The sequence below is a fragment of the Seriola dumerili genome, unplaced genomic scaffold, assembly GCF_002260705.1.
Source record: "Seriola dumerili isolate Sdu_G_001 unplaced genomic scaffold, Sdu_1.0 BDQW01000149.1, whole genome shotgun sequence".
NCBI classification, from domain to species: Eukaryota; Metazoa; Chordata; class Actinopteri; order Carangiformes; family Carangidae; genus Seriola; species Seriola dumerili.
Window position 1 is genome coordinate 3,999,478 of NW_019174404.1, and position 20,245 is coordinate 4,019,722.

The 20,245-nt window shown below is 38.8% G+C and overlaps 3 protein-coding genes across 4 annotated transcripts; all 3 read right to left on the minus strand.

The window, feature by feature from the left end:
• Window positions 1-40: 40 nt before the first annotated feature.
• Window positions 41-5,763, minus strand: LOC111225555 (solute carrier family 22 member 3-like). Its single transcript, XM_022750504.1, has 11 exons — window positions 5,365-5,763; window positions 4,787-4,890; window positions 4,519-4,673; window positions 4,204-4,372; window positions 3,976-4,093; window positions 3,734-3,837; window positions 3,379-3,593; window positions 3,116-3,224; window positions 1,956-2,068; window positions 1,735-1,834; window positions 41-1,294 (listed from the first exon to the last, which is right to left on the minus strand). Exons 1-11 carry the CDS (start codon window positions 5,761-5,763, stop codon window positions 1,246-1,248), a joined length of 1,635 nt encoding a protein of 544 aa, XP_022606225.1. The 3' UTR covers window positions 41-1,245.
• LOC111225556 (prostamide/prostaglandin F synthase-like) lies at window positions 5,554-10,800 on the minus strand. Of its 2 annotated transcripts, XR_002665272.1 has the most exons (10): window positions 10,602-10,800; window positions 10,317-10,410; window positions 10,099-10,152; window positions 9,699-9,744; window positions 9,471-9,598; window positions 9,212-9,326; window positions 8,569-8,691; window positions 8,343-8,480; window positions 7,911-8,071; window positions 5,554-5,636 (listed from the first exon to the last, which is right to left on the minus strand). XR_002665272.1 is itself a non-coding variant. In XM_022750506.1 (9 exons), the coding sequence occupies exons 1-9, from the start codon at window positions 10,708-10,710 to the stop codon at window positions 7,964-7,966; spliced, it is 915 nt and encodes a 304-aa protein (XP_022606227.1). In that variant the 5' UTR covers window positions 10,711-10,800; the 3' UTR covers window positions 7,841-7,963. The 2 variants fall into 2 exon arrangements, 1 of the variants encoding a protein (XP_022606227.1); XM_022750506.1 differs by lacking the exon at window positions 5,554-5,636 and having other exon boundaries at window positions 7,841-8,071.
• Window positions 10,801-12,475: 1,675 nt separating this feature from the next.
• On the minus strand, window positions 12,476-18,669 carry LOC111225682 (beta-taxilin-like). Its single transcript, XM_022750697.1, has 10 exons — window positions 18,553-18,669; window positions 16,395-16,644; window positions 15,895-15,986; window positions 15,618-15,788; window positions 14,331-14,525; window positions 13,880-13,999; window positions 13,697-13,771; window positions 13,522-13,614; window positions 13,190-13,285; window positions 12,476-13,046 (listed from the first exon to the last, which is right to left on the minus strand). The coding sequence occupies exons 2-10, from the start codon at window positions 16,627-16,629 to the stop codon at window positions 12,537-12,539; spliced, it is 1,587 nt and encodes a 528-aa protein (XP_022606418.1). The 5' UTR covers window positions 16,630-16,644; window positions 18,553-18,669; the 3' UTR covers window positions 12,476-12,536.
• Between the last annotated feature and the right edge of the window lie 1,576 nt (window positions 18,670-20,245).

Consider the following 20,245-nt stretch of genomic DNA (forward strand, 5'->3'; position numbering starts at 1 on the left):
CTACAGTCCATCAGTATAATTCTGTTTATTTGCATTTATGTTTAAGGAAGAACTCTTTTATAAAAAGACAGGTTAGGGATTTTAAAACAGTAATCAAAAACTCAAGAAAAAAGTTATTTTGCTTTTGTTCCTTACAGTTGAAAATATTCAGTATTATTATCTAACAAAACCCATGAGAAGACCAAAACCAACAACATGTTAAGTGATGAGTATGCTGCTTCAGACGGTCTTGTCTCATAACCCAGCCTTCAGTTTGTCTTTCAATAGTTTTGGACTCCCCCTATTCTTTCTGTGGCTCTCAGCCCCAATTCCATTTGATCCCACGTAAAACTTAAAAAAAAAATCCTCTAAAACTGCACTGTAGTGTTTAGTAAATATTACTAACAGGAATAAATAGAGCATTTGTTGGGGACTATTTTTCAGTTGCACTAGCAAGTATTAACAGCATCAAGCTGACTCCTATGTGAGACTAACTCAGAATAAACTACATTGCCCATGTTTATCAAAAATGATAGAGCATGTCACTCAGTGCCACAGTGTCACACAGTGTTTTTAATAGTTTTCGAACAATGGTGGAGCTCTATGTCACAGGGCTAAGCTATGTCAGGCTTTGGTCACACAGAAGATAGTTGTTAGTAGGATCACCTAATCGTTGGTTTTGGTCTTTTCATGGGATTCGTTGACAAGAAATGAGCCTGTAAAGTGTTTTATAAATGGCCACCTGGTGGCGCTATTTGATGTTCCTACCAGTCTAATTTAAATCACTTATTTTTTGACAAATCCTCCTGTGACAGACAAATGCACAACAAAAAGACAATATATCTGCTCCTTTACAATAACATCTGTAACACAATCATCTGAGACTTTTAGGTAATTTTTAAGTTTCATCACCCAAAATTCCATACTGCATAAGGTGATGTAAGGTCCTCAATCTTAATATAAAAAAGCATAATTTGCACAAATTAATATTGTTGAGGTGTGAGGTTGCAAAGATTCTCTTCATTTAATTTTCAAAGGCCTCCTGTGTTGCATCCCCTCACAGTGCAATAATCTTAACACCTTTAAAGTCCTCAGAATATCAAATATAACACAAGTCTGCAAAAACAACCACTGCAGTACATTTCATAGGACTGTTCACTGGCTGTACATCTAATGAGCAGACTACAGTGAGACATCATGTGTATTGTAAACACGGCACAAATATAGAAAATAATTCAGTGATGTTGCAGCTCTTCATGGCATCAATCATATAATCAAGTCGTTTCCCTCTGCATTCTTTGACTTGTCTTTCCTCCTGTCAGAAAAAACAAGTACACAAGAAAAGAACATTAAGGATTAAAGCATCAACATTTCCTCTGCACCTCCTTATCATAAATCTAGATATTCTTATTTCCCAGACATCACTGACTGTCACCTTTTCTCACACCTTCCCTGCTATCTTTCTCCCCTCTTGACACCTTTTTCCTGTTGTCAAAAACGCTTTTCTGCTTCATGTATTTATTAATATTATTAAGTACTGTCTTTTATTGTAAAACATTCTTGAAAAACAGTTATTAGTTGTCTTCTTAACACTGCTTATTATTGGTTTCTCATAATATTGGCAACTTGTGAATTTAAAGTTTTTAGGTTGTTGTTAGTGTTGCATTCATTATAATGTGCTCTGGATAAGAACGTCAGCTCATGATGAAAAACATAAATAAATCTAATAATGTATTTATTATAAAATCCATTTACCCATTTAGATTCTCTACATCCTCTATGGTCTCTGGCAGGGCGACTCCACTCATTTCAGGTAACATTGTCACCAATCCACTGTACAGTACCGACATCACACCTGAAACAAATTTAACATTAAATGGCAAAAGATACCTTAAATTGGTATGTTTGAATTCTCCCTATATATCATTTTAGAGGGCTAAGAACATGGCGACATGAAAAGGAAGACTCAAATTTACCGTAAAGAAAAAGAGGCAGCTCCTGCCAGATGCTGGCCAGTCTGTAGAGCAAGAATGGGGCTGCAATTGCTCCAAGGTCACTGGCTGATGAACACACTGACACACCCAGATTTCTGTGAGGAATTGAAAGTAGATAGTCACAATCAAATAAGATATACAGAATGTCTCTTCATTTTGCTTCTTTTTTTTTTTTTTTTTTTTAAATTTAACCTTTATTTTACCAGGCAAGAAACTAAGAACAAATTCTTATTCACAATGACGACCTTACTGTTCTCAAACTGGCATTTGTAAGTATGAACTAATGCAAAGTTCCCATTTTGTCTAGACTAAAAGTTTACAGCCACAATAGGTGTACTTCGGTACAGTGGTGCTTTCAGCTAAATGCTTACGTCAGCCATGCTGAACATGCTGATGCTGTGCAGATATAATGCTCACCATGTTCAGCATCTTAATTTGGTTTGTTGGCATGCAAACATTTGCTCAAAAAAAGGAAAATTGAGGGATCACCCAAGTGTATACAATTGCTCCTGGCAGTAATATGAATGTGTGCAGCACACATCATTGCAGTTCATCCAGTAGTTGTTAAAACACAAAACCACAAATGTGGCAGTAGAGGAAAGGTCAGGGGATCAACAAGTCATTAAGATATGTGTGAGAAGCTTCAATGTCTGTACAAAGTTTCATGGCAATCCATCTAATAGTTGTTGGACCAAAATGGTGGACCAACCAACTGACAGACCAACATTGCCAACTGGATTTTAAAAAGATTTTAAAGATACAAAGGGTATCTTCTTAATTAGTGTATGGTAATCGATTCATTTTATACAGTGAAAACTGCTTCTAATTTACCTAGTAAAACAACAAATGTGCGCTTGAATTGTGGAAGTGAAAATGTCCCTAGGTAGGCACAGATGTTTGTTACCTAAAACAGTTTCTGTCTTTTCTGCTTAAATGAGTTCAGGCATGTTCTGGAAAGAAGCTGTGTTTTTCACTTGGATTTGAACATTCACTTAAAATTTTTGCGCTGGCAGGCACTTTTCATCTTTTCGTCTGCTTATGTTCTTGTTAGTCTGATGTGCACGTCAAATGCAGCTTGTTTATCATCTTTCGCAGCTCATAAAAAACAAATCCATATCTACCAACACTCAGTGTTTTCACACCTCAGAGGTGTCGGATACATCTCTGTGTTTGCAAAGTTCACAGTCTCAAATCCAATGGCAACAGCAAGCCTCCCGATGATTGCAATCGACTTTTTCAACCAGGCAAAATCTGTAAGACAGAAGAACAAAAGCCCAAGTAGAAGCATCATCCCTTTACCAATTGAGGGATTGTCATTACCAACAATTCTTCATGAACTGAGCAATCATCACACAGTTTTTTCAGCTCTTCAACTGAATCCACATGCACTATCAGCTGTACTTACCCATGGAGAGAAAGGGAATTGTGAGACAGGCAATGCCAGCAGTGAAGTTGGAGATGGCCATGAGGGAGCGTCGACCGACTCTGTCGACCAGCAGGTAGAAGATGAGGCCGGTTGGAAGCTCCACCACAGCCGAAATGAAAAAATCTAAGAAGAGGTTGTCTCCTGTGATCCCAAGCCGCAGGACCAGGCCTTGAAACACAACAGTGCTGGTAAACCTGGATGAGAGCAGAGGAATATCGAGTTAAATTATAATTTTTGAAATTACCAACACATCCTCCAAGAACCATAGATATGGTATTTTATAATATCATGTAGTGGTAAACAACTCAATATAAAATCACAAGAACTGACTTACCAGGCGTAAATTAAAATTAGTGTGTTTTTTCTTATAGTTGGTGTCCTAAACAAATCCATAACCGATACAGGATTTACATTTTTCTTTTCCTCCAAAAGAATTATCTGAAAAATATTATATTGAATGGTTAATCAGAAGTGGTAAATCATATTTCCAGATTTACATTTGCATCGGCAAATCACAGCTCCCAAGGTAAACCAAGACAAAATCAGAATACACGATCTTTCAAAATATTGTCATACCTCTTGAATATTATGTGGTAAAGATCTCCCATTGTATTTTGCAATGTCAGCAGTAACTCTCATGGCCTCTGTAGTTCTTTTTTGTGAAAACAGCCAGCGTGGAGATTCAGGAACAAGCCTTTAAAAAAACAAGCACACATTTGTAGTGGATTCAGTAGCTACATCAGAACTATCATAAAGATGAATAAGACTGGCTTATATGAGGCAAACCATATACTGTATTCATACCAGTGGTATGAGATGAACAGAAAGCAGGACACGCTCATGACCAGCTGCAGAGTCCTCCAGGAAGACAGGAAGTAAGCCAGGCCAGGCAGGATGACCATGCCAGTAGAGTAGAAAGTCCGACTCGCCATGGAAACGAATTTCCTGTTGTCTGATCCAAAGAACTCGATCACTACATCAAAAAAGGTAATAAGTTAAGGAATACACTTTTATATATGTAAAGCCAAAATATGTGGAGGACAATATGATCATTAATAAGCAGGATCAAATATGTACTGGGTAGCCTAGCTTAATTAGAGGTCCAGTGTTTGTACATACCAAGTACATAGGTGGCCGTCCACGCTCCCTTTCCAAAAAACCCTTGTAAAAATCTAAAGATGAGCAGCAGCAGGTACCATGGCGACAGCAGCACCCCTACACCTGAGATACCAAGGCCAAGCATTGATGCAATCAAACATGGCTTTCTACCAAACCTGTGAAAAGACCAAACAGTATTTATTACTGTCACAACTGATTCAGTACTTACATGCTTGTCGGTGGATACTGTGAAAAGAAAACAACTGAAATGGATTGGTGCAACACAAACCTGTCAGCCAGGTAGCCAGTGATGAAAGCCCCAACAAAAAATCCACATGCCAGAAAGACTTGATTCAGATCAGCGAGCCAGGATTTCTCACAGACCAGTGAGAACTAGGAGAAGGAAGATTTAAAAAACATTTCATCAAAAACCAAAATTAACAGAACTATTAATGGTTTTTATAATTATGTTTTTGACAGAAATAAATAACACAATTAAGGATCCAGAAAACTGAAATGAAAAATTTTGAAAAGGAAGCTGAAGTTTGAAGAAATAGGAGGAAAAAGGGAGCAGTTATGTAAAATATCTCTTAACACAGCTTGCCTGAGTTGTTTCTAGTTCTAGGGCAGCTTGGTTTGTGTAAATAGAGTTGCACAACATCACATGATTATTACTTGTGATTTATGTAGTACAGTGAGTTTCCTCCTAAGTAATGAGTTATGGGATAAAAGTCAAATGCAAAAGCAACATTGTAGAAACTGTTGATGGACCAATTATCTACTGATATAGACACGTGGCAGCTGCAGCCTCATATTTAAGATTTCTAACACTGTTCATGCTGCCAGGTAGAAAGAAAATATACCTACCTCAGACACAATAGTGCTGTGGCTTTCATCAAACACCCATCTGCCATCACAAGGCACCAGCTCAGTTGCGTTGGAAGTCAACAGCCAGTTAAGCTCATTGCATTTGTTTTGGTTTTTGCTCCAGTCCACATCAAACCTCTCACAGCGGCTGAAGGATCCTGACTGTTCAGAGTGGGGGATAGTGACTTCACGCACCTCGGCCTCCGTCCAGCCACATTCCTCCCGGAGGTGCTCAGACCCAGGACTCCAACACCAGTGATCCGGAGTGTGTGCTAAGAAAACAACCCCGACAATTACAAAAGCAAAAATTACTAATGGAAATGAACCAAGTGTAACAATCTTTTTCTGGAAAGGTCCAAAGTCTCCTATGTGGTTGATGAGTTTGTCTACATTTGCCATCTCTGCTGATTATTTAATGTCTGAAATAAGATGCTGAGTCTGTTAAAGCAGCTCCAATCTGAGAATGTCTAAGAAGAGACGCGTCTTTAAAGAGATCAGTGGGGCCTCAATGTTGATCAAAGTCCCTCATTCTTTCTCACTCTTCAGTTTACTGGTCATCTTTTCAAGGAATTTTGTAAGCCTTCTCTGACCATTAAAAGTGCAGTGTTACCAAACTGCAGTTTGTGGCCCCTCTCTGCAAGATCCCAGACCCTTAGCCTTTTATTCCTGCACCATCCACATTCCAATCAGGGAAACAGTTTGTTTACCAACTTTTTCTTTGCTTTTATCGGGGGCAATTTTAAGACCTCAGTGCTTGCCGGTTTGTGGCAAGCACTTTATGACACCCAGAGGATTAATCTTATTGATTTGAACCCTTGACTTTTCCTGTCGTGTCACCAGCAGGTTGGCACTTTTGGCTTTTTAGTGAAATATTCTGACAAATATTGGATGAATTGCCTTTGCCATTGCAAGAGACATTTGTGGTGCCCAGGGGGTGAACCCTAATAAATTTGGTGATTCCATAATTTATCCTATAGCAGCACCATGAGGTTGATATTTTTGGTTTTGTGTGAAATATCTAGACAGCTATTGCCATAAAGTTTGGTGCAGACATTCATGTTGCCCTCACATAACTTTGATGATCCCTTAACCTTTCATCATCCTTTATTTTCTAATCAGTAATTGAAACAGTTTTGTTCACTACAATGATTAATGAAACATCTGTAAAGTAATCGACACATGAAAAACATGGTCTTAAATTGCTCTGCATGTTCCAGTTTATCTGAGGCAAACCGCCATGATTTCTCTGTGCAGCCTGTGAAATGCATAGGTAGTTAGACATTAACAAAAAATGGAGCATTTCACAGAAACAAGATATACTATAATCCAGGTTAGTGTGTTCTCCTTTTTCAAACCTAAATATATTTACCATGAATGATGCATTCTCTTTCTCTGGTATAACTACTTACACAACCTTTCTCTTACATGGTTTTCTGAGAAATTGACTTATCTAATTGTCTTTGGTTGACCTTGAGCAGCGTGACATATTTTGTGCTTGTCATTGAATGTTGAACCATACACAGAATATCTTTTAGTTTCATAACCAGCAGCATGTATTGTCCTCATAACATCTGGCCTCACTCCAAGAACCTCATACAGAGTCACAGTCATCATGTGCTCTCACAACATATTATTCAAGTTTAAGATTAGACTAGAGTCTTCAGGTAGAGCCTTTTGTAAGATACTTAGCATATAAATCACATGAGAGTATTATGTTCAGCTACCTTTGTGTATGTTTAATTTATCTCAGTCTTATATTACCTTATACTGATTAGATTGTAACCAGTAACTTCCAGGGCTTGCATTCATGTGGTGAACCATACATTTGTATTTTGCATCTCCCTTTATTTTATATTTTTTTTAGGCTTTAATTTTATTCTACTCATCTATTCTATATAGTATATTTATGCTAAATGCATATATTTATTTTCATTTGAATACCAAGTATGTTGGGCATTAAAATGTCCTTCTGTATGACTAAAGCTCCATCTTATCTAATCTCAAAGTACAGTATGTTAGTGCAGTCTTTTCTACTTTTGAAAATTCGCAAATATTGATTTTAAGTGTGTGCTGTTGGGATTGAACAGAGAAAGACCAGTACAACAACATCACAAACCGCAGTCCCAACCCCTCAATGAGCTATACAGAGATAAGATTTTTGGTTGCAAGGGTTTTCCATGGGATAGCATTAAATTTGTCATGTGTTCCTATTATTTTTCCATATACTGTATGTGGCGAATAGAGGCAGGTAGCACACCACTCTGACCTAAGCTGAAATAATTTACTCAGCTAAAGAATTACAGTATAAGCCTATAGCAAGAGAATATACAGAATAACAGAATTTGTTTGATTACAAAATGATCTCAATCAGTTTTGTTAAAGTAAAAGGTTGTTAATTGTACAGTAATAGTTTATTGGATGTATTTATCTGTGATTGTAAACCCTCTAAAAGAACATGTTGCATTACGATTCACAATTTACGAACTCTACTTAACATTCACTCTTATTCTAAACTTGGTACAAGAAATGTTATCAGCCAATGTCACCTGTTTCTGTATTTCTTTAATAAGTCAATGTTGTGTATGAAGGAGTTTAATCTTCACTGCGCAGATAAAATGTCCTCCACTGTTGGTCGGTCTATTGGACTCTGGCAGCAGTGAGAGAACAGCACCCTCCCATGTTCGTCCAAAACAAAGTCGCCTCCCAGCTGGAAAGTACAGGCAAAACAAAATCAACAAAAACATATACAAAACCTTAATATTTTCTCTGTGAAGATTATTACATAAAACTGTTAAAAATCCAGCTGATGAATAGACAAGTATTTAATTATTATTTTATATATATTATATATTTTAATTATTGTATTTTTGTGAAGTGAGAAGCTTCACTGGAGAATTCGGACTTTGGATGCCTTGCACAAGGACACAACAAGCTCTGCTGCTGCCGCCTCAAATATCCTCAACACAGCAACATTTTACCTGAAACATGTCGTCTTGTATTGATGGGAGATCTCTTGGAAACTCCATATTATCCGCCACATACTCAGCATAGAGCAGCATGTTACTGAAGTTTAATACTTTCTTCAGAGATGCCTCCAGGCTGAACGCAGTGTACATCTGCAATACCCAACACAAGGTTCATCAGTCAAAGTATGAAACTTGTAGCGGTATTCTGCATTTCTGTTGCATGGTGTTGACTCCTGACCTTTCTATCAGGGTCCAACAGCATGTCGTACCGACAGCCTGTCTCCTGTAGCCAGTGTGAAGCGCCCTCCCGACAGCCAAATGAAACAATCACCACTTCCACAGAGTGTGCATCCAGGGATCTCTGCAAAATAATGTAATTTTTTTACATCCAGAGGCAGCTATGCCTTTTTACAGCATTTTAAACAGCATTTCAAACAGTTCAAAGATGCTGATTTTCAGGATTGCGGTCTGAGGTGATTGTGGTTACTTCTGAGAATAACACTGCACTTAATTTGGTCAGATTAATTTGCTTCCTCACTGAGAGGTTTTCTGTCAGCCACAGGAGGAAAAAGACTGGAGGCTGTCCAGTTTTTGCTCTGTGATTATGCTGAGCTCTAAAGTCAGTTCAGAGAAATAATTCACTCAGAATTAATAATGAACCTAGAGCAAGTAACAGAACAAACATTTAACCAGAGGAGAATACTCCAAACTGATTATTAAATTCAACAGCTGGCACAGTCATGAGCACTTTTATAATAAAGGAGAGAAAACAGAAATCAGAGCATTAAGATAAGGTCAAGTGCACATCATCATGCTTTAACTACATATAAACATAATTTCCTGTAAAAAACAAAACAAAATATGAGCTGAAATTTTGATACCTGACTCTTCTCCAGATCTTTAAGATGGAGACGGCAGAGCAGGCAGGAGAACTGACGGATTAACACCAGCAGGATCTTTTTACCTTTCCCAAGATATTTCTGCAGTGTCACTGTTCTGAGAAACACACAGAAACTGTGAAATGCTAAAGTGCAAAATAGAAAATGCCAACACAGAAGTTTTGATATATGTATTTAGTCAGATAATTTGTGATATTTATTGACAAGAGTGGTTGTGTAAAAAGAAAGGAATCAGACTCACTCTCCTGTCTTGGCATCGATGAGCGGTGTGTCTGGTGGAATACGTCTTGATTGATGGTCCTCAGTCAGTGTTTTAGCACTAAGTTGCAACTCATCATCCAAACGTTGTAGAAAGGAATCCCACTGCATCTGTGTTGCATTGGACACACTCGGTAAGAATAGAAAAAAGTACATGCGATAGCGCTGTGGAGAATACTTTTTGAGATTTTTTAAAATTTAAACAACTCACTGCGAGCTGCTGAAAGTCTTGCACAGCATCCTGCAAGGCTGCACAACTGGAAATGTAATGCAATAAAGTTTTTAGGGTTGTTGTAGTTTATTGGGCCTGTGACTTTGACCTGTGAGAGGAGGTTTACTATTGCAAAATTAGGAGTCTCTCAGCAGATTTTTTTTTTTTCCTTCATCAGGCCGTCAGTTACAGCACTTTTGGTGGCTGGAGTGAATTTTTATCCCATTTAGACATACCTAAATATAGTTGAAAGCCCTAAATATAAAGGTTTAAGGTGGACATTGTTGATGCAATATCTAGATAACAGTCATTCGTCTGTTCCTCACTTGTGTCAAATGTAGTTCGGTAGTTTTGGGTGCAAAGCTCTGAGGTGAGGAATTCATTAAGAAGTAAATCTTACTGATTGTTTTTTGTCCATAGATCCTCTGCATCCTTTTTCCTCTTAACAGACAGACTGTGAAATAAAAGAACAAAACAAGGTAAGCAACTAATTTGTTCATATATAAGAACAATGCTGAATCTGTGACGCTGCGTGTCTCATAAAACTTTTTTAAAATGTGTTTTTACAGTAGCTTTTACAAGTACAGGCTGTTTATAGACTGTGGAAACTGCCTGAACCTTCTGTACAGGCCGGCAGCAGCTTCAATCAGGCCCAGCAGTGACTGTTTTTGCTCAATGCGAATTTTCTGTCTGATGAATTCCTGGAATGAGCCTGTGAGAGATAAAGTGCATAAAGTTAGCATGTAACAGTCTGTTAGGGTTCATTCTTTAAGTCTAATGATTGACAGGCCTCCTGCTACCCCTACGCAGGGTACGACTATAAATCGTCTGCCAACTGCAGAACATGGTGTCTGCATGTCTATTTTTATGTGCACTTGTCTGGCCACACAAAATGCTGCCTACCTTCTTTGCTGTCCTTTTCGGCGAGGTCCAGCAGAGCTTTTCCATTTTCAACAAAAGCTGTGAGAGCTTTTACACAGGAGAGCGCAGTTGGGTTTACTCCTTCTGCCATTTTCACTTTGAATGTGCACCTGCAGTAGTTGCATGAGATATGCACCGACTTATCAGTGCACCGCTGTCAAATAACCTCTGCTGTCTCTCCAAGTCCACTTTGGACAAATGGGGAAATAAAAGATTGTCTGCTGAAGCTCGTTTAAAGGGGAACTCCACTGATTTTACACGTGAATATCAGTTCCATTGTTTTTGATAAGTAGCCTACTACTCAGCCTGTGAAAACATTTGTATAATGTTTTCTGTGGCTATGGAGGTTTTCTTTTTTGTTTTTAAGAACTATACTTAGAATGACGTCAGAGAAAACAAGGGTGGCATAACTGGTGCTGGGTGCTATAATCCAAACAAAAAATTGGGAAAAAAGCAATGCAGCTTGTGTTGTATTTTTCACACTAAAGTCATCAGTATAGTTAAAGCCCCTACACACACACTGGTGTTTTCACTGACGTTGCCTGATGAGACTGCGCTTGAACTTCCTCACGATTCTGTTGGGTTTTGTTGCACCTGTAAAAGGAGTCAACATACTTTACAGTGATACAACTTCACAGAGACACCTGTTGTCACCTTTGCAATAATAAACTACAGATGCAGAACCTGCTTAGAATTCATGTGTAATATAGATTTGGGAGAAGCTATGGCAATCGTTTGTAATGCCCAGTGTAGCTCCGCCCAACCTGTGTGGGTGTGCCGAGCCTGTAAATCTTGTTTTACGGTTACATTACATTGTTGTTATTACAGGAATAACAACAATGTGTAAATAATACTATAATCATAGTATCTGTTATTATGGTTAAAAAAAAAAAAAAGTATGTGATCAGCGGATGTGATGTAGGGAAGTGAAAGCTTTGATGGTAAGATGAGAACATGGATGTTTTAAGGGTACATTAGCCGATTGTTATTTTTTATTATTTTGTCGGGAGTCTCTCCAAAGTAGAGTTGTGAAGTGGGGTGAGCCGCTTGTTCTGCAAATTTTATTCCCTATTCTGTATTCCAACTTAAAATCTTCAATCTTCAATGATGATATTAAGTAACATAGAAATATTGGTATCTCCCAGGTAATGTAACAATCATACACAGTAGGTGTTTGTAATGGACACCAGTTTTACAACTTAGCTTCTTAATAATATTGATTTTAGTTTTTTTTTGGTTTTTTTCCATCTCTTTGACGGACAGCTCTAAATATACCCGTGGCCTTGGCTGCTGTTTCTGGGGAGAAAAAGCCAATCAAAGGCGAGAATTGAACATGCATCAAAGGTGGTTGCAGTTGTGAACCAAATACAGCGCCATAACCGGTGAATTCATCCAGAACCGACCTAGAAGCCAAAAACTGAATTGATTCAAGCTGCAGATTCTGTTCTGTTCTCTCTGTTTTCATGTAACAGATTTTTTTAAGCCTGATGACTGTACTTTATTTCTCACATCTCCTACCTTTGACTTATGATGTTTTGTAACACAGTTAATATTTTGTATTAATGATCAACCAGGAGAGTTTCATGTCTAATCTCAAGCTGAGTCACACAATGTTGTCTAGAAAAAATGAATGAGAGTTTTACTACCAGAAACAGAGATGCCCGAAATACAGTAGCTCCGTCCACTTTGCAACTCTATAGGTCTGTGTGTGTTTCAAAACTTTCTTTACTTTTTGATCTGCATGTTAGAAAAGCCATAAAGCTGCTTTGTTGTAGTTGGCCTGTTTCAGGATATAAAACAAAGCTTCTCTTAAATGTTGACATATCAGGATCACACACTAAAGACTAAACCAGCATTTTTCATTTTATTGCTATGAATCTCACATAAACAAGGTTTCTTTTCACAGTCGTTGCAGCATTAATCAACTGACTCCATTTCCAAATCCCTCTGTTCTTGGTATCCATCCTCCTTGGCCTCCTGGAGGTGTTCGCCGTTGCTCTCCTGTATGTGGTTCTCCTCTGGCCCCTGGACGCCCTCAGAGTGTCCTTGTGATTGGCTAGCGACTGTTTCTGTGGGTATGACATGAGAGATTGTAAAAGAACCGGCAATCTCCTTCAGACGGGCCTGCTCGGCTTTCAGTTTAGCCAGTTCCTTGGTCAGTGGTGTTTTGAGTGTCGGGGTCCCAGCGGGGGCATCAGTGGCTTCAGTATTCTGGACAGGGTGGTCGGCTTCTGGGTCTTTAGCGGTCTCCTGCACCTCGGGGACCTTCTCCTCTGTTGGTTCGGCAGTGGTGACGCCTGGTTGACTTCCAGCTCCCTGCATCTTCTCATAAAGACTCTTCCTCTCCTCTTGCAAAGCCCTGCACAGATTCTCAAGCTTCTGGTTCTTGATGGTGATGAGCTCAAACTCCTTTTCCTTGATCGCTTTCTATAAAGGATTAAAACGTATGTAACATGAGTAAAAGTGGGGAAACCGTTTCTTGTAAACAGATTTCTTTCAGTGGGTCATTTATAGCCCAAAAATAATCATAGTTTTTAGGCTGTAAATGACTGAAGAAAAATCTTTCTTACGTCTGCCACCATGTCGATGAGGCTCTTGTTGCAGCCATCAAAGCGAGTCTTCCATGACTGGCACTCCTTCTCCAGCTTTTTCATTTTCTTGGCCATCTACAACACACACAAAAAAAATCACATTACACTACACATAATCAAAGCAACTTCTAAAAATAAGTGCCACAATAGAGTGTAGGATTAGTTTGTCGGCTTTCTGAAGTTATTGTAAATCTCATGGGATTTTTTTTTCTCTTATTTCTGTTTTCATTATCTCTTTATTGGCAGATAAACTAAATAATCTAACCAATATCTCGAGGCTGACTTCAAATATTCTGTAAAACTGTTCTTACTTTGTCCATGTCCTGTTTGAAGCTGCTGTAGACACTGTTACTCTTTGATACCGTGCCCTGGAATTCATCAAACTTCTTGGAGTACATATCGAGCTGAGGAGAAATGGAGAGAAAAATATTATACGTGTCTGTAGCGAGGTAGAAAAACAAGCCAGTTTTGCCCATGTCACTGTACCTGGGTCTTCATATCGATCTCTTGCTCCTTCATGACCTTCACTTGCAATTTATATTCCCCAGCCTGTTTTAGCAGCTGTGGAACATTGAAATATTCCATGAAAATGAGCATTAGGGGATTAGAATTGCAAACACGTTATTAAAATGCTTGTAGCACTCGGCAAATCTGATACACAAAACGTACTAGCTCTTTTTCCAGCTTGTGCTTCTCCTCCGCCTCCTTCAGTATCATGTTTGCCTGCGTGAGCTTGGTTTCCAGCAGCTTTTCTTTCAGGTCTCTGTGTTTGAAGACCTTTTCCAGGTTCTGGAAGACATTCAGGTGAATTTATGAGTCGTTTTCACACAGAAAGCTGTTTCACTTCTTGCTCGGGGAGCTTTGGCTACATAAAACTGAAATACTGTAGCTAATAAATGTAAGACCTGGATGAAATTTGCAAATAATTCATGTGTTTGGTAGGGGCGCAGAGGCCCAGATGTGTGCAGTTTTACATAAGGCTAGTGCAAGCAATGTCAAGAGTTTGTATTTAGATTGGGAGGACAAATTCACAAATCTAATGTTTTCCTGTAACAGCTCAAATGTTGTGTGACTGTCTGGTGTAAACCAACATGTCCTTAGCATGTGGCAGGATCCATACCGCCTCTCGCTGGTCGTATTGTGAAATGAGTCCCTTCAGTTTCTCTGCCAGAGCGCTGTTCTCCTGGCACAGCTTGGTGTTGCGGCTGCTGTGCTCCTCGATTTGGGCCTGAATCTCACTGAGCGTCCCCTGGAAGTGGGTGGTGATCTCTTTCCTCTTCAGGTCGTCCTCTCTGCACCTCTGCAGGGTCTCCTCCTGTATTTCAAGGATGGATGTTAGAGCTAAAGCCACACTGCACAAGATGCATTTGCAGTTGAAACAGTGTCCATGTATTTTTACCCAGTATTTTTTTTCACACCTAAAAGTGAACAGCTCTTTTTTTTTTTGTTTCAATTTCTTAATTAATTAGCCAATGCTTCAGAGGGTTCAGTTAAAGCTGACTGGCCAATGTATTGTATGTCTAGTGACTAGCACCATAAGTATATGTAGCAGGTGGAATCGCTTCTAAGCCTCAGGTTTTTTCCCCCAAACAGTTTATATAAAAGTCAGCATCAAATCTAGAGCTGTGATGATGATTCAGTTCATCTATTAATGTGTCTAAAAATATTATTTTGTTAACCGCTTAATTGTTTCAGTCTCGTTTTTTTGTCATTCATGATGGTTAATGGGATTTCTTTGGGATTTGAACTGTTGGATGAACAAAACAAGCAATCTGAAGTCACATTTTTGACATAGACTGTTATAGACATTTTATAATGATTAACTGGTTGATTGAGAAAAACAAAATCTGCCGATAGGTCAATGATCAAAATAATCATTTGTTGAATTTCTGATTAAATTTCTCCCCATGTTTCTTTAAATCAATTAAAAGTGTTTCTACTGCATGACAGCAACTAAGTATCTGCTTTTTCCAACATTTCATAAAAGCAGTATGATATTTACAGCTTAGAGTGAAGTATTCAAAAGCACGGATATTCCCTAACGCCCGATGTAAATTGTAGATGTTATGTTATCTCCCAAATGTTGTATTTATCATCTTTGAAAACTGTAGACTCAAACACAACATTGGCTTCACAACATAAACTGTGGGTGTGGTAGTTTGAGAGGTCACACCCTGAGCTTTGACATAATGGCTGATCTTCGGTGCCAGCTGATGTCACCTCCCGTAGAGCACAACATATGGTGACGACAGTGGGCACCAAAACTCAACTAACAGCACCTGGCAACCTCAGTAGCTCAGTAGAAGTAGCTAGATACCCAGCATGGATTTAGTGTTTAGTTCATCTTAAATGATACTGCTTACTGCCACTGCTGCATGTGGGGCACTAACGTCAGGAGCTGAAGTACCTTTAAGGTCTTGTTGTGCCTCTGCAGCTCTCGGCAGAGCCCCTCCAGTTTACTGCGAGCCAGCACGGCCCGGCTGTGCTCGCTCTGCAGCTGGTCTTTCTCCTTCATCACTTGGAGCAACTTCTTCTGCAGAACCTTCAGCTGTTTCTGATCACTGCGATGCTCCTCCAACTGCAAAAGCACACAGGAAAAATCTGCCACATATCCAGCATTGCTCTGGAGGAGAAGTATATTTTCTTTTTTTATTTATCTTTGCCGTCATTCATCATCCACTCACCAGCTCGGCGTGCTTCTTGATGATGGCCTCCAGTTTCTTTTCTGGAGAGTCGAGTTTGTTCAAACTTTGCATCAGCAGCATGGCTTCCTTCCCTGAAGAGCCACAGAGAATTTTAAGTTAAACATACGCTGTCATCGGTGATCGCCCTCAAGCACGAGGTGAATCTGATTTATCACACGCAGATATGTAAATATAAAGGTTTTTACTAGAGAAAATATGCATGAAATTATTTTTGGAAACCCCATTTGGGATTATGAGAAGTCTCTCACCCCAAACTGTGAAAAATCACTGGCACCTGAGTCAACTGAACAAACTATAAAAGGCATGTGGAAATACTATTTTACCTGCGCTTGTGTTGCAGATGGATGCACTTACACGCATTACAGCTCTGCTTACACACCTATCAGATTCAGTACAAATTTGGACGTCTGCTGACTGAGCTGAATGAAACCCACCTCAGCTAAAATCAATAAAACATATTGAGGAAAAAAACAAAACACCTAGGTTTTTGAGCATCTTCTTCTCCAGTTTCTGGTCCTTGCGGGCGTCTGCCTCTTTGACGGCTGTGACCTCCTCTGTGTCCTCTGGCTCAGCGGGAATCTCGGCAGCCTGGTAGGTGCTAATGATGTCCTCCAGCTGCAGGCCCAGGTCCTCTGTCAGGTCAATGTGCCGACCCTTGGCTGGCGACGCCTCGGGACCGGTGGGTGCAGGGCTGCTCTCCTGACAAGTCTCCATTATTCTGAGCTAGTACTGAGAGGGAAAGTTGGTTTCTGTAAAGGACCTTTAGATAACAAGGATAACATTGTTTTTCTAAAGGATAACAGACTGACTTTCAAATATTTATTTTAGTGGAGCCTGAGTTTCACCAGCCAGTGTCTGTTAAGTTAATGTTGGCTCCAAAGTCATTTCTAGAGTGTCTTATTTTTCCTCTTTTGGAGGCAAGTTTAGTGAAACAAAATCTGTTTAACTTAGATTGGATTTCCTAATTTCAGGCTGTATATACAGCTGACATTTTGACTTGTCATAGTAGCAAAAGCACAGTTGTCACTACTTTATGACAACAATAACAAAGGTCTCTTTAAGTGTCCCAGTAAGTCATGGCAGTGGGACTGTGAGCATGAACAAAACAGGGACCCTGAAACTGAAGCAGATAAATGGAATTTAGCCATCAATCATTTTTATCATTTACACCTCTGTCCTTCCTACTGCGGCCATGAAGAAGACCCATGCAGCTAGACTGATCAATCAGCCGGGCTGATATATTGACCAATATTAATTAATTTTCTAGACCAGAACTGCTACAATGTTAGTTGATGCATCGATTAGTCAAAAGTACAGAAAATCTTTTGTGATCAAGCAAAGATGCAAAAAACATTTGCTGGTTCCAGCTTCTCAAATGTTACGGTTTATTATTTTCTCTTTGTGACATTTGTGACATATGACAGGACTGAATATCTTTGTTTTGGACTATTCAACAGACAAACAAAGCATTTGAAGACGTCACGTTTTATGACATTTTTTAAGACCAAATGATTAATTGAGAATCGGTTATGGAAATATTTGTCAGCTACAGCAGAGACAGATACAGAAATGCCAAGACTAAGAGAGTTCTGACAAGTTGACTTTCAGCTGTAAAATATTGAGCTCTGTTTGTATCATCACAATTCATGGGAGAAAAAAAAAGGAATGGATACTACTTAAAAAATGTTTCTTGTTAATAATGGAAGAGGTTTGGTAAAATAAAAAAAGAGTCCATTTGGTTTCACAGTTTAAACTCCAAATCAAGCATGGTGCTTTTGAGCAAGGTACTAAAAACTGCTGAATACTCGTGTGCAGTATTTTCTTAACAACATGTCATGCTTCACTCAAAAACAGGCAAAATTAGGAAAATGTTGCCTTTTTTGGCAAAAACGAGATCCAACACCGGCCAATTAAAATGATTAGAGCTTATTAGTATCCCGCAGTGATTGAAATTAAGTGATATATAATGGCTTAGCTTGTGTCAGTCTAGTGTTGTACAGGCTCATAGCCAGAGCCTGTTTACTTGCATAAAATTAGTGCAGCCTTCACACTGCCTGTGCTTTCACAAGCAGAGCACATGGCACCTGTTCCAGGCCCCACAGGCTATTTTAAGAACTTCTTAATATGGGCAAGTTATTTATTTATTTCTACTCCACTCTTATTGATGTCAATGTCAGTAGTTGTTTGTACAAAAGCTGCATTTTCCAACTATAAAAAACATCAATGTGACATAAGCAACCCCATCTATATTCAATATTTTAAAAGGAGGCAGATATCCGAATGGAAATTCAACTAAAAATAAATGACTTGGAAAAGGCAGCATTGGTTTCTTCGGTGTCCAAGGAAACAACAGTTGTAGTGCACAAAGATAGAAATTAAGCAGTTTAGTTTTGAAGTTATCTTTTCTTGAACAAAATCAATCTCTTTCCATTCTGTTAGCAAATGACACAAGCAAGTCTCCTTTCATGTTCAACAAACCTTGTGAGCTTCAGAAAGCCATCGAATTCAGACAAACAGTTATAAGTACCTTTGTAAGAATAGTAAGAGGTTTGGAAACCATTTAAAGCACAGGACGTAAAGTTATTAAAGTGTAAATGTCCCAGAAGAAGCAGGGTAACGAGCAAACAGGGTTCTTACCAGGACCAAGGGCCAGTGGGGGAAAAGGAAGAGTGTTGAGGGGCTCGGCCAGGCTGCCACCACAGATACAACAGCTGTGATACGACCACCTCAAAATAAATCAGAGGAGCACAGCTCACTCTGAGCAGAGAGAGGGCATGTCTCTGTCCAGGCCACTCCACTTACAACTCATGGACCTCATCGGATTGTTATCTTTCCAGGAATTTACCCCCGACTGTGACATATAGTAGTTGTGTGTATACTCAGTGTGTTTGAATACAATTAAAATGCTTCATCGTTTAAAGGTTTTTCTGTGAAGATCTTGATCAGACATTTTATGTGATCCCTCTGCTGCTTTAAACCAACGCTGAACTGATTTTATTTTAAGCTGGGATGCTGTTAAAAGCCATATAATTATTCTAACAAATGGCCCTGACAGGCCTAGTCACTGAGCAGGAGAGAAAAAAATGAACCATTTCTCTGATTGGCCAGAATTAGAACAGACCTCCTCTCCAACCCTGAGAAGAGCGTCGGTGCCGGTATAATGCGCTCTAAGATCAGTCATTTCCTCACTTAATACATGCTTAACACATCCAGTATTTAGGTACAGTACAGTACACTGCCTGTGCCACCGGTACACAGTGGAGAAGATGTAGGTTTGAATTTAACGCAGTAAAATACAACCTGAAAACGGTTGAATATTATCCACAAGGTGAGAACTATTTTTGGAAGCATTCATTTATTTTTCTTGTTCCATGTTATGACTGCAGTAATCATTTTTCACCAGGTGATGTCACTGGTAGGTTTCACTCTAGATTTTTTATTTTTTTTTCCACACCCCCTCCTCAAGATAAAATGTGAATGATTTCATCTGAAAACTCTTCTTCGTGTGCTCTAATTTAAACGGTCGTGAACTGTGCAGGAGGGAAAGGTATGGGAGCCAGTAGAACGTGAAATAAGCTGCAACACACATCCTTGGGTTAGAAGTATATTCTTTTAAAACAATTTTGAATTTAATCTGAAAAAGTAGAGCACCAAACAATAAATTCCCCATAGCATAAAAGAGGCACTCCATCCTGACTAACCAGTTTTGATGCAGATAGCTAAACAACAAATTGGCTACCGAGGTTTTTCCCTCAAAAAATCTTAGCTGAGAGGTAAAATGATTTGTCCTCCGTGTGTTTTACAGGGAATTTCATAGTCATGAGAGGCACAATGCAGTTCAGTAAATATGAATACACAATAAAAACAAAACACAAACACTATCTGAATACATATGTATGCAAAAGCAAATAAAAGGCTTCACTTTCCCTTCACATTTTATGAGCATTCTGCACCATTATCACGACAAATAAAATTACATAACCATGAAATCAAAGCTACATACATCTTCAGAAAGGGAAACACAAAATTAAAGCAGTGCACCTTTTTAAAAAAATTTTTTATGTAAACATGAGTGAACTTTTCTGATTATGAAATCCATTCTCAAACTGGTAACATAACCACTTGAAGATGTGAATACACTTTTTCTTTTAAAGATGAGACACGGTGTTAGCGATCAACACTGTGCTATTTTCGCTCTCATTAAACTTCTGATATATGTCAACTGCAGACATTTTACCTCTTAAAGAGATATAAACAATCCACATAAAAAGTTTTCAGAATTCAACACTGCAAAAATAGTTTAAATCATAAAAATACACGTATATATACA

Excerpts from the sequence above, each read along its gene's own strand:
- LOC111225555 (XM_022750504.1), bottom strand. The coding sequence starts at position 5,763 with ATGGCAAATGTAGACAAACTCATCAACCACATAGGAGACTTTGGACCT. Across the intron at positions 4,674-4,786 it reads ACTGGCTACCTGGCTGACAG|GTTTGGTAGAAAGCCATGTT; the intron begins GTTTGTGTTGCA and ends GTCTTTTCACAG. Across the intron at positions 1,295-1,734 it reads GATGTAGAGAATCTAAATGG|GAGGAAAGACAAGTCAAAGA; the intron begins GTAAATGGATTT and ends TTTTTCTGACAG.
- LOC111225556 (XM_022750506.1), bottom strand. The coding sequence starts at position 10,710 with ATGGCAGAAGGAGTAAACCCAACTGCGCTCTCCTGTGTAAAAGCTCTC. Across the intron at positions 9,745-10,098 it reads CTATGGACAAAAAACAATCA|TTGTGCAGCCTTGCAGGATG; the intron begins GTAAGATTTACT and ends TTACATTTCCAG. Across the intron at positions 9,327-9,470 it reads ATCGATGCCAAGACAGGAGA|AACAGTGACACTGCAGAAAT; the intron begins GTGAGTCTGATT and ends TGTGTTTCTCAG.
- LOC111225682 (XM_022750697.1), bottom strand. The coding sequence starts at position 16,629 with ATGGAGACTTGTCAGGAGAGCAGCCCTGCACCCACCGGTCCCGAGGCG. Across the intron at positions 14,000-14,330 it reads AATACGACCAGCGAGAGGCG|AACCTGGAAAAGGTCTTCAA; the intron begins GTATGGATCCTG and ends AATGTCTTCCAG. Across the intron at positions 13,286-13,521 it reads TCAAACAGGACATGGACAAA|ATGGCCAAGAAAATGAAAAA; the intron begins GTAAGAACAGTT and ends TGTGTGTTGTAG.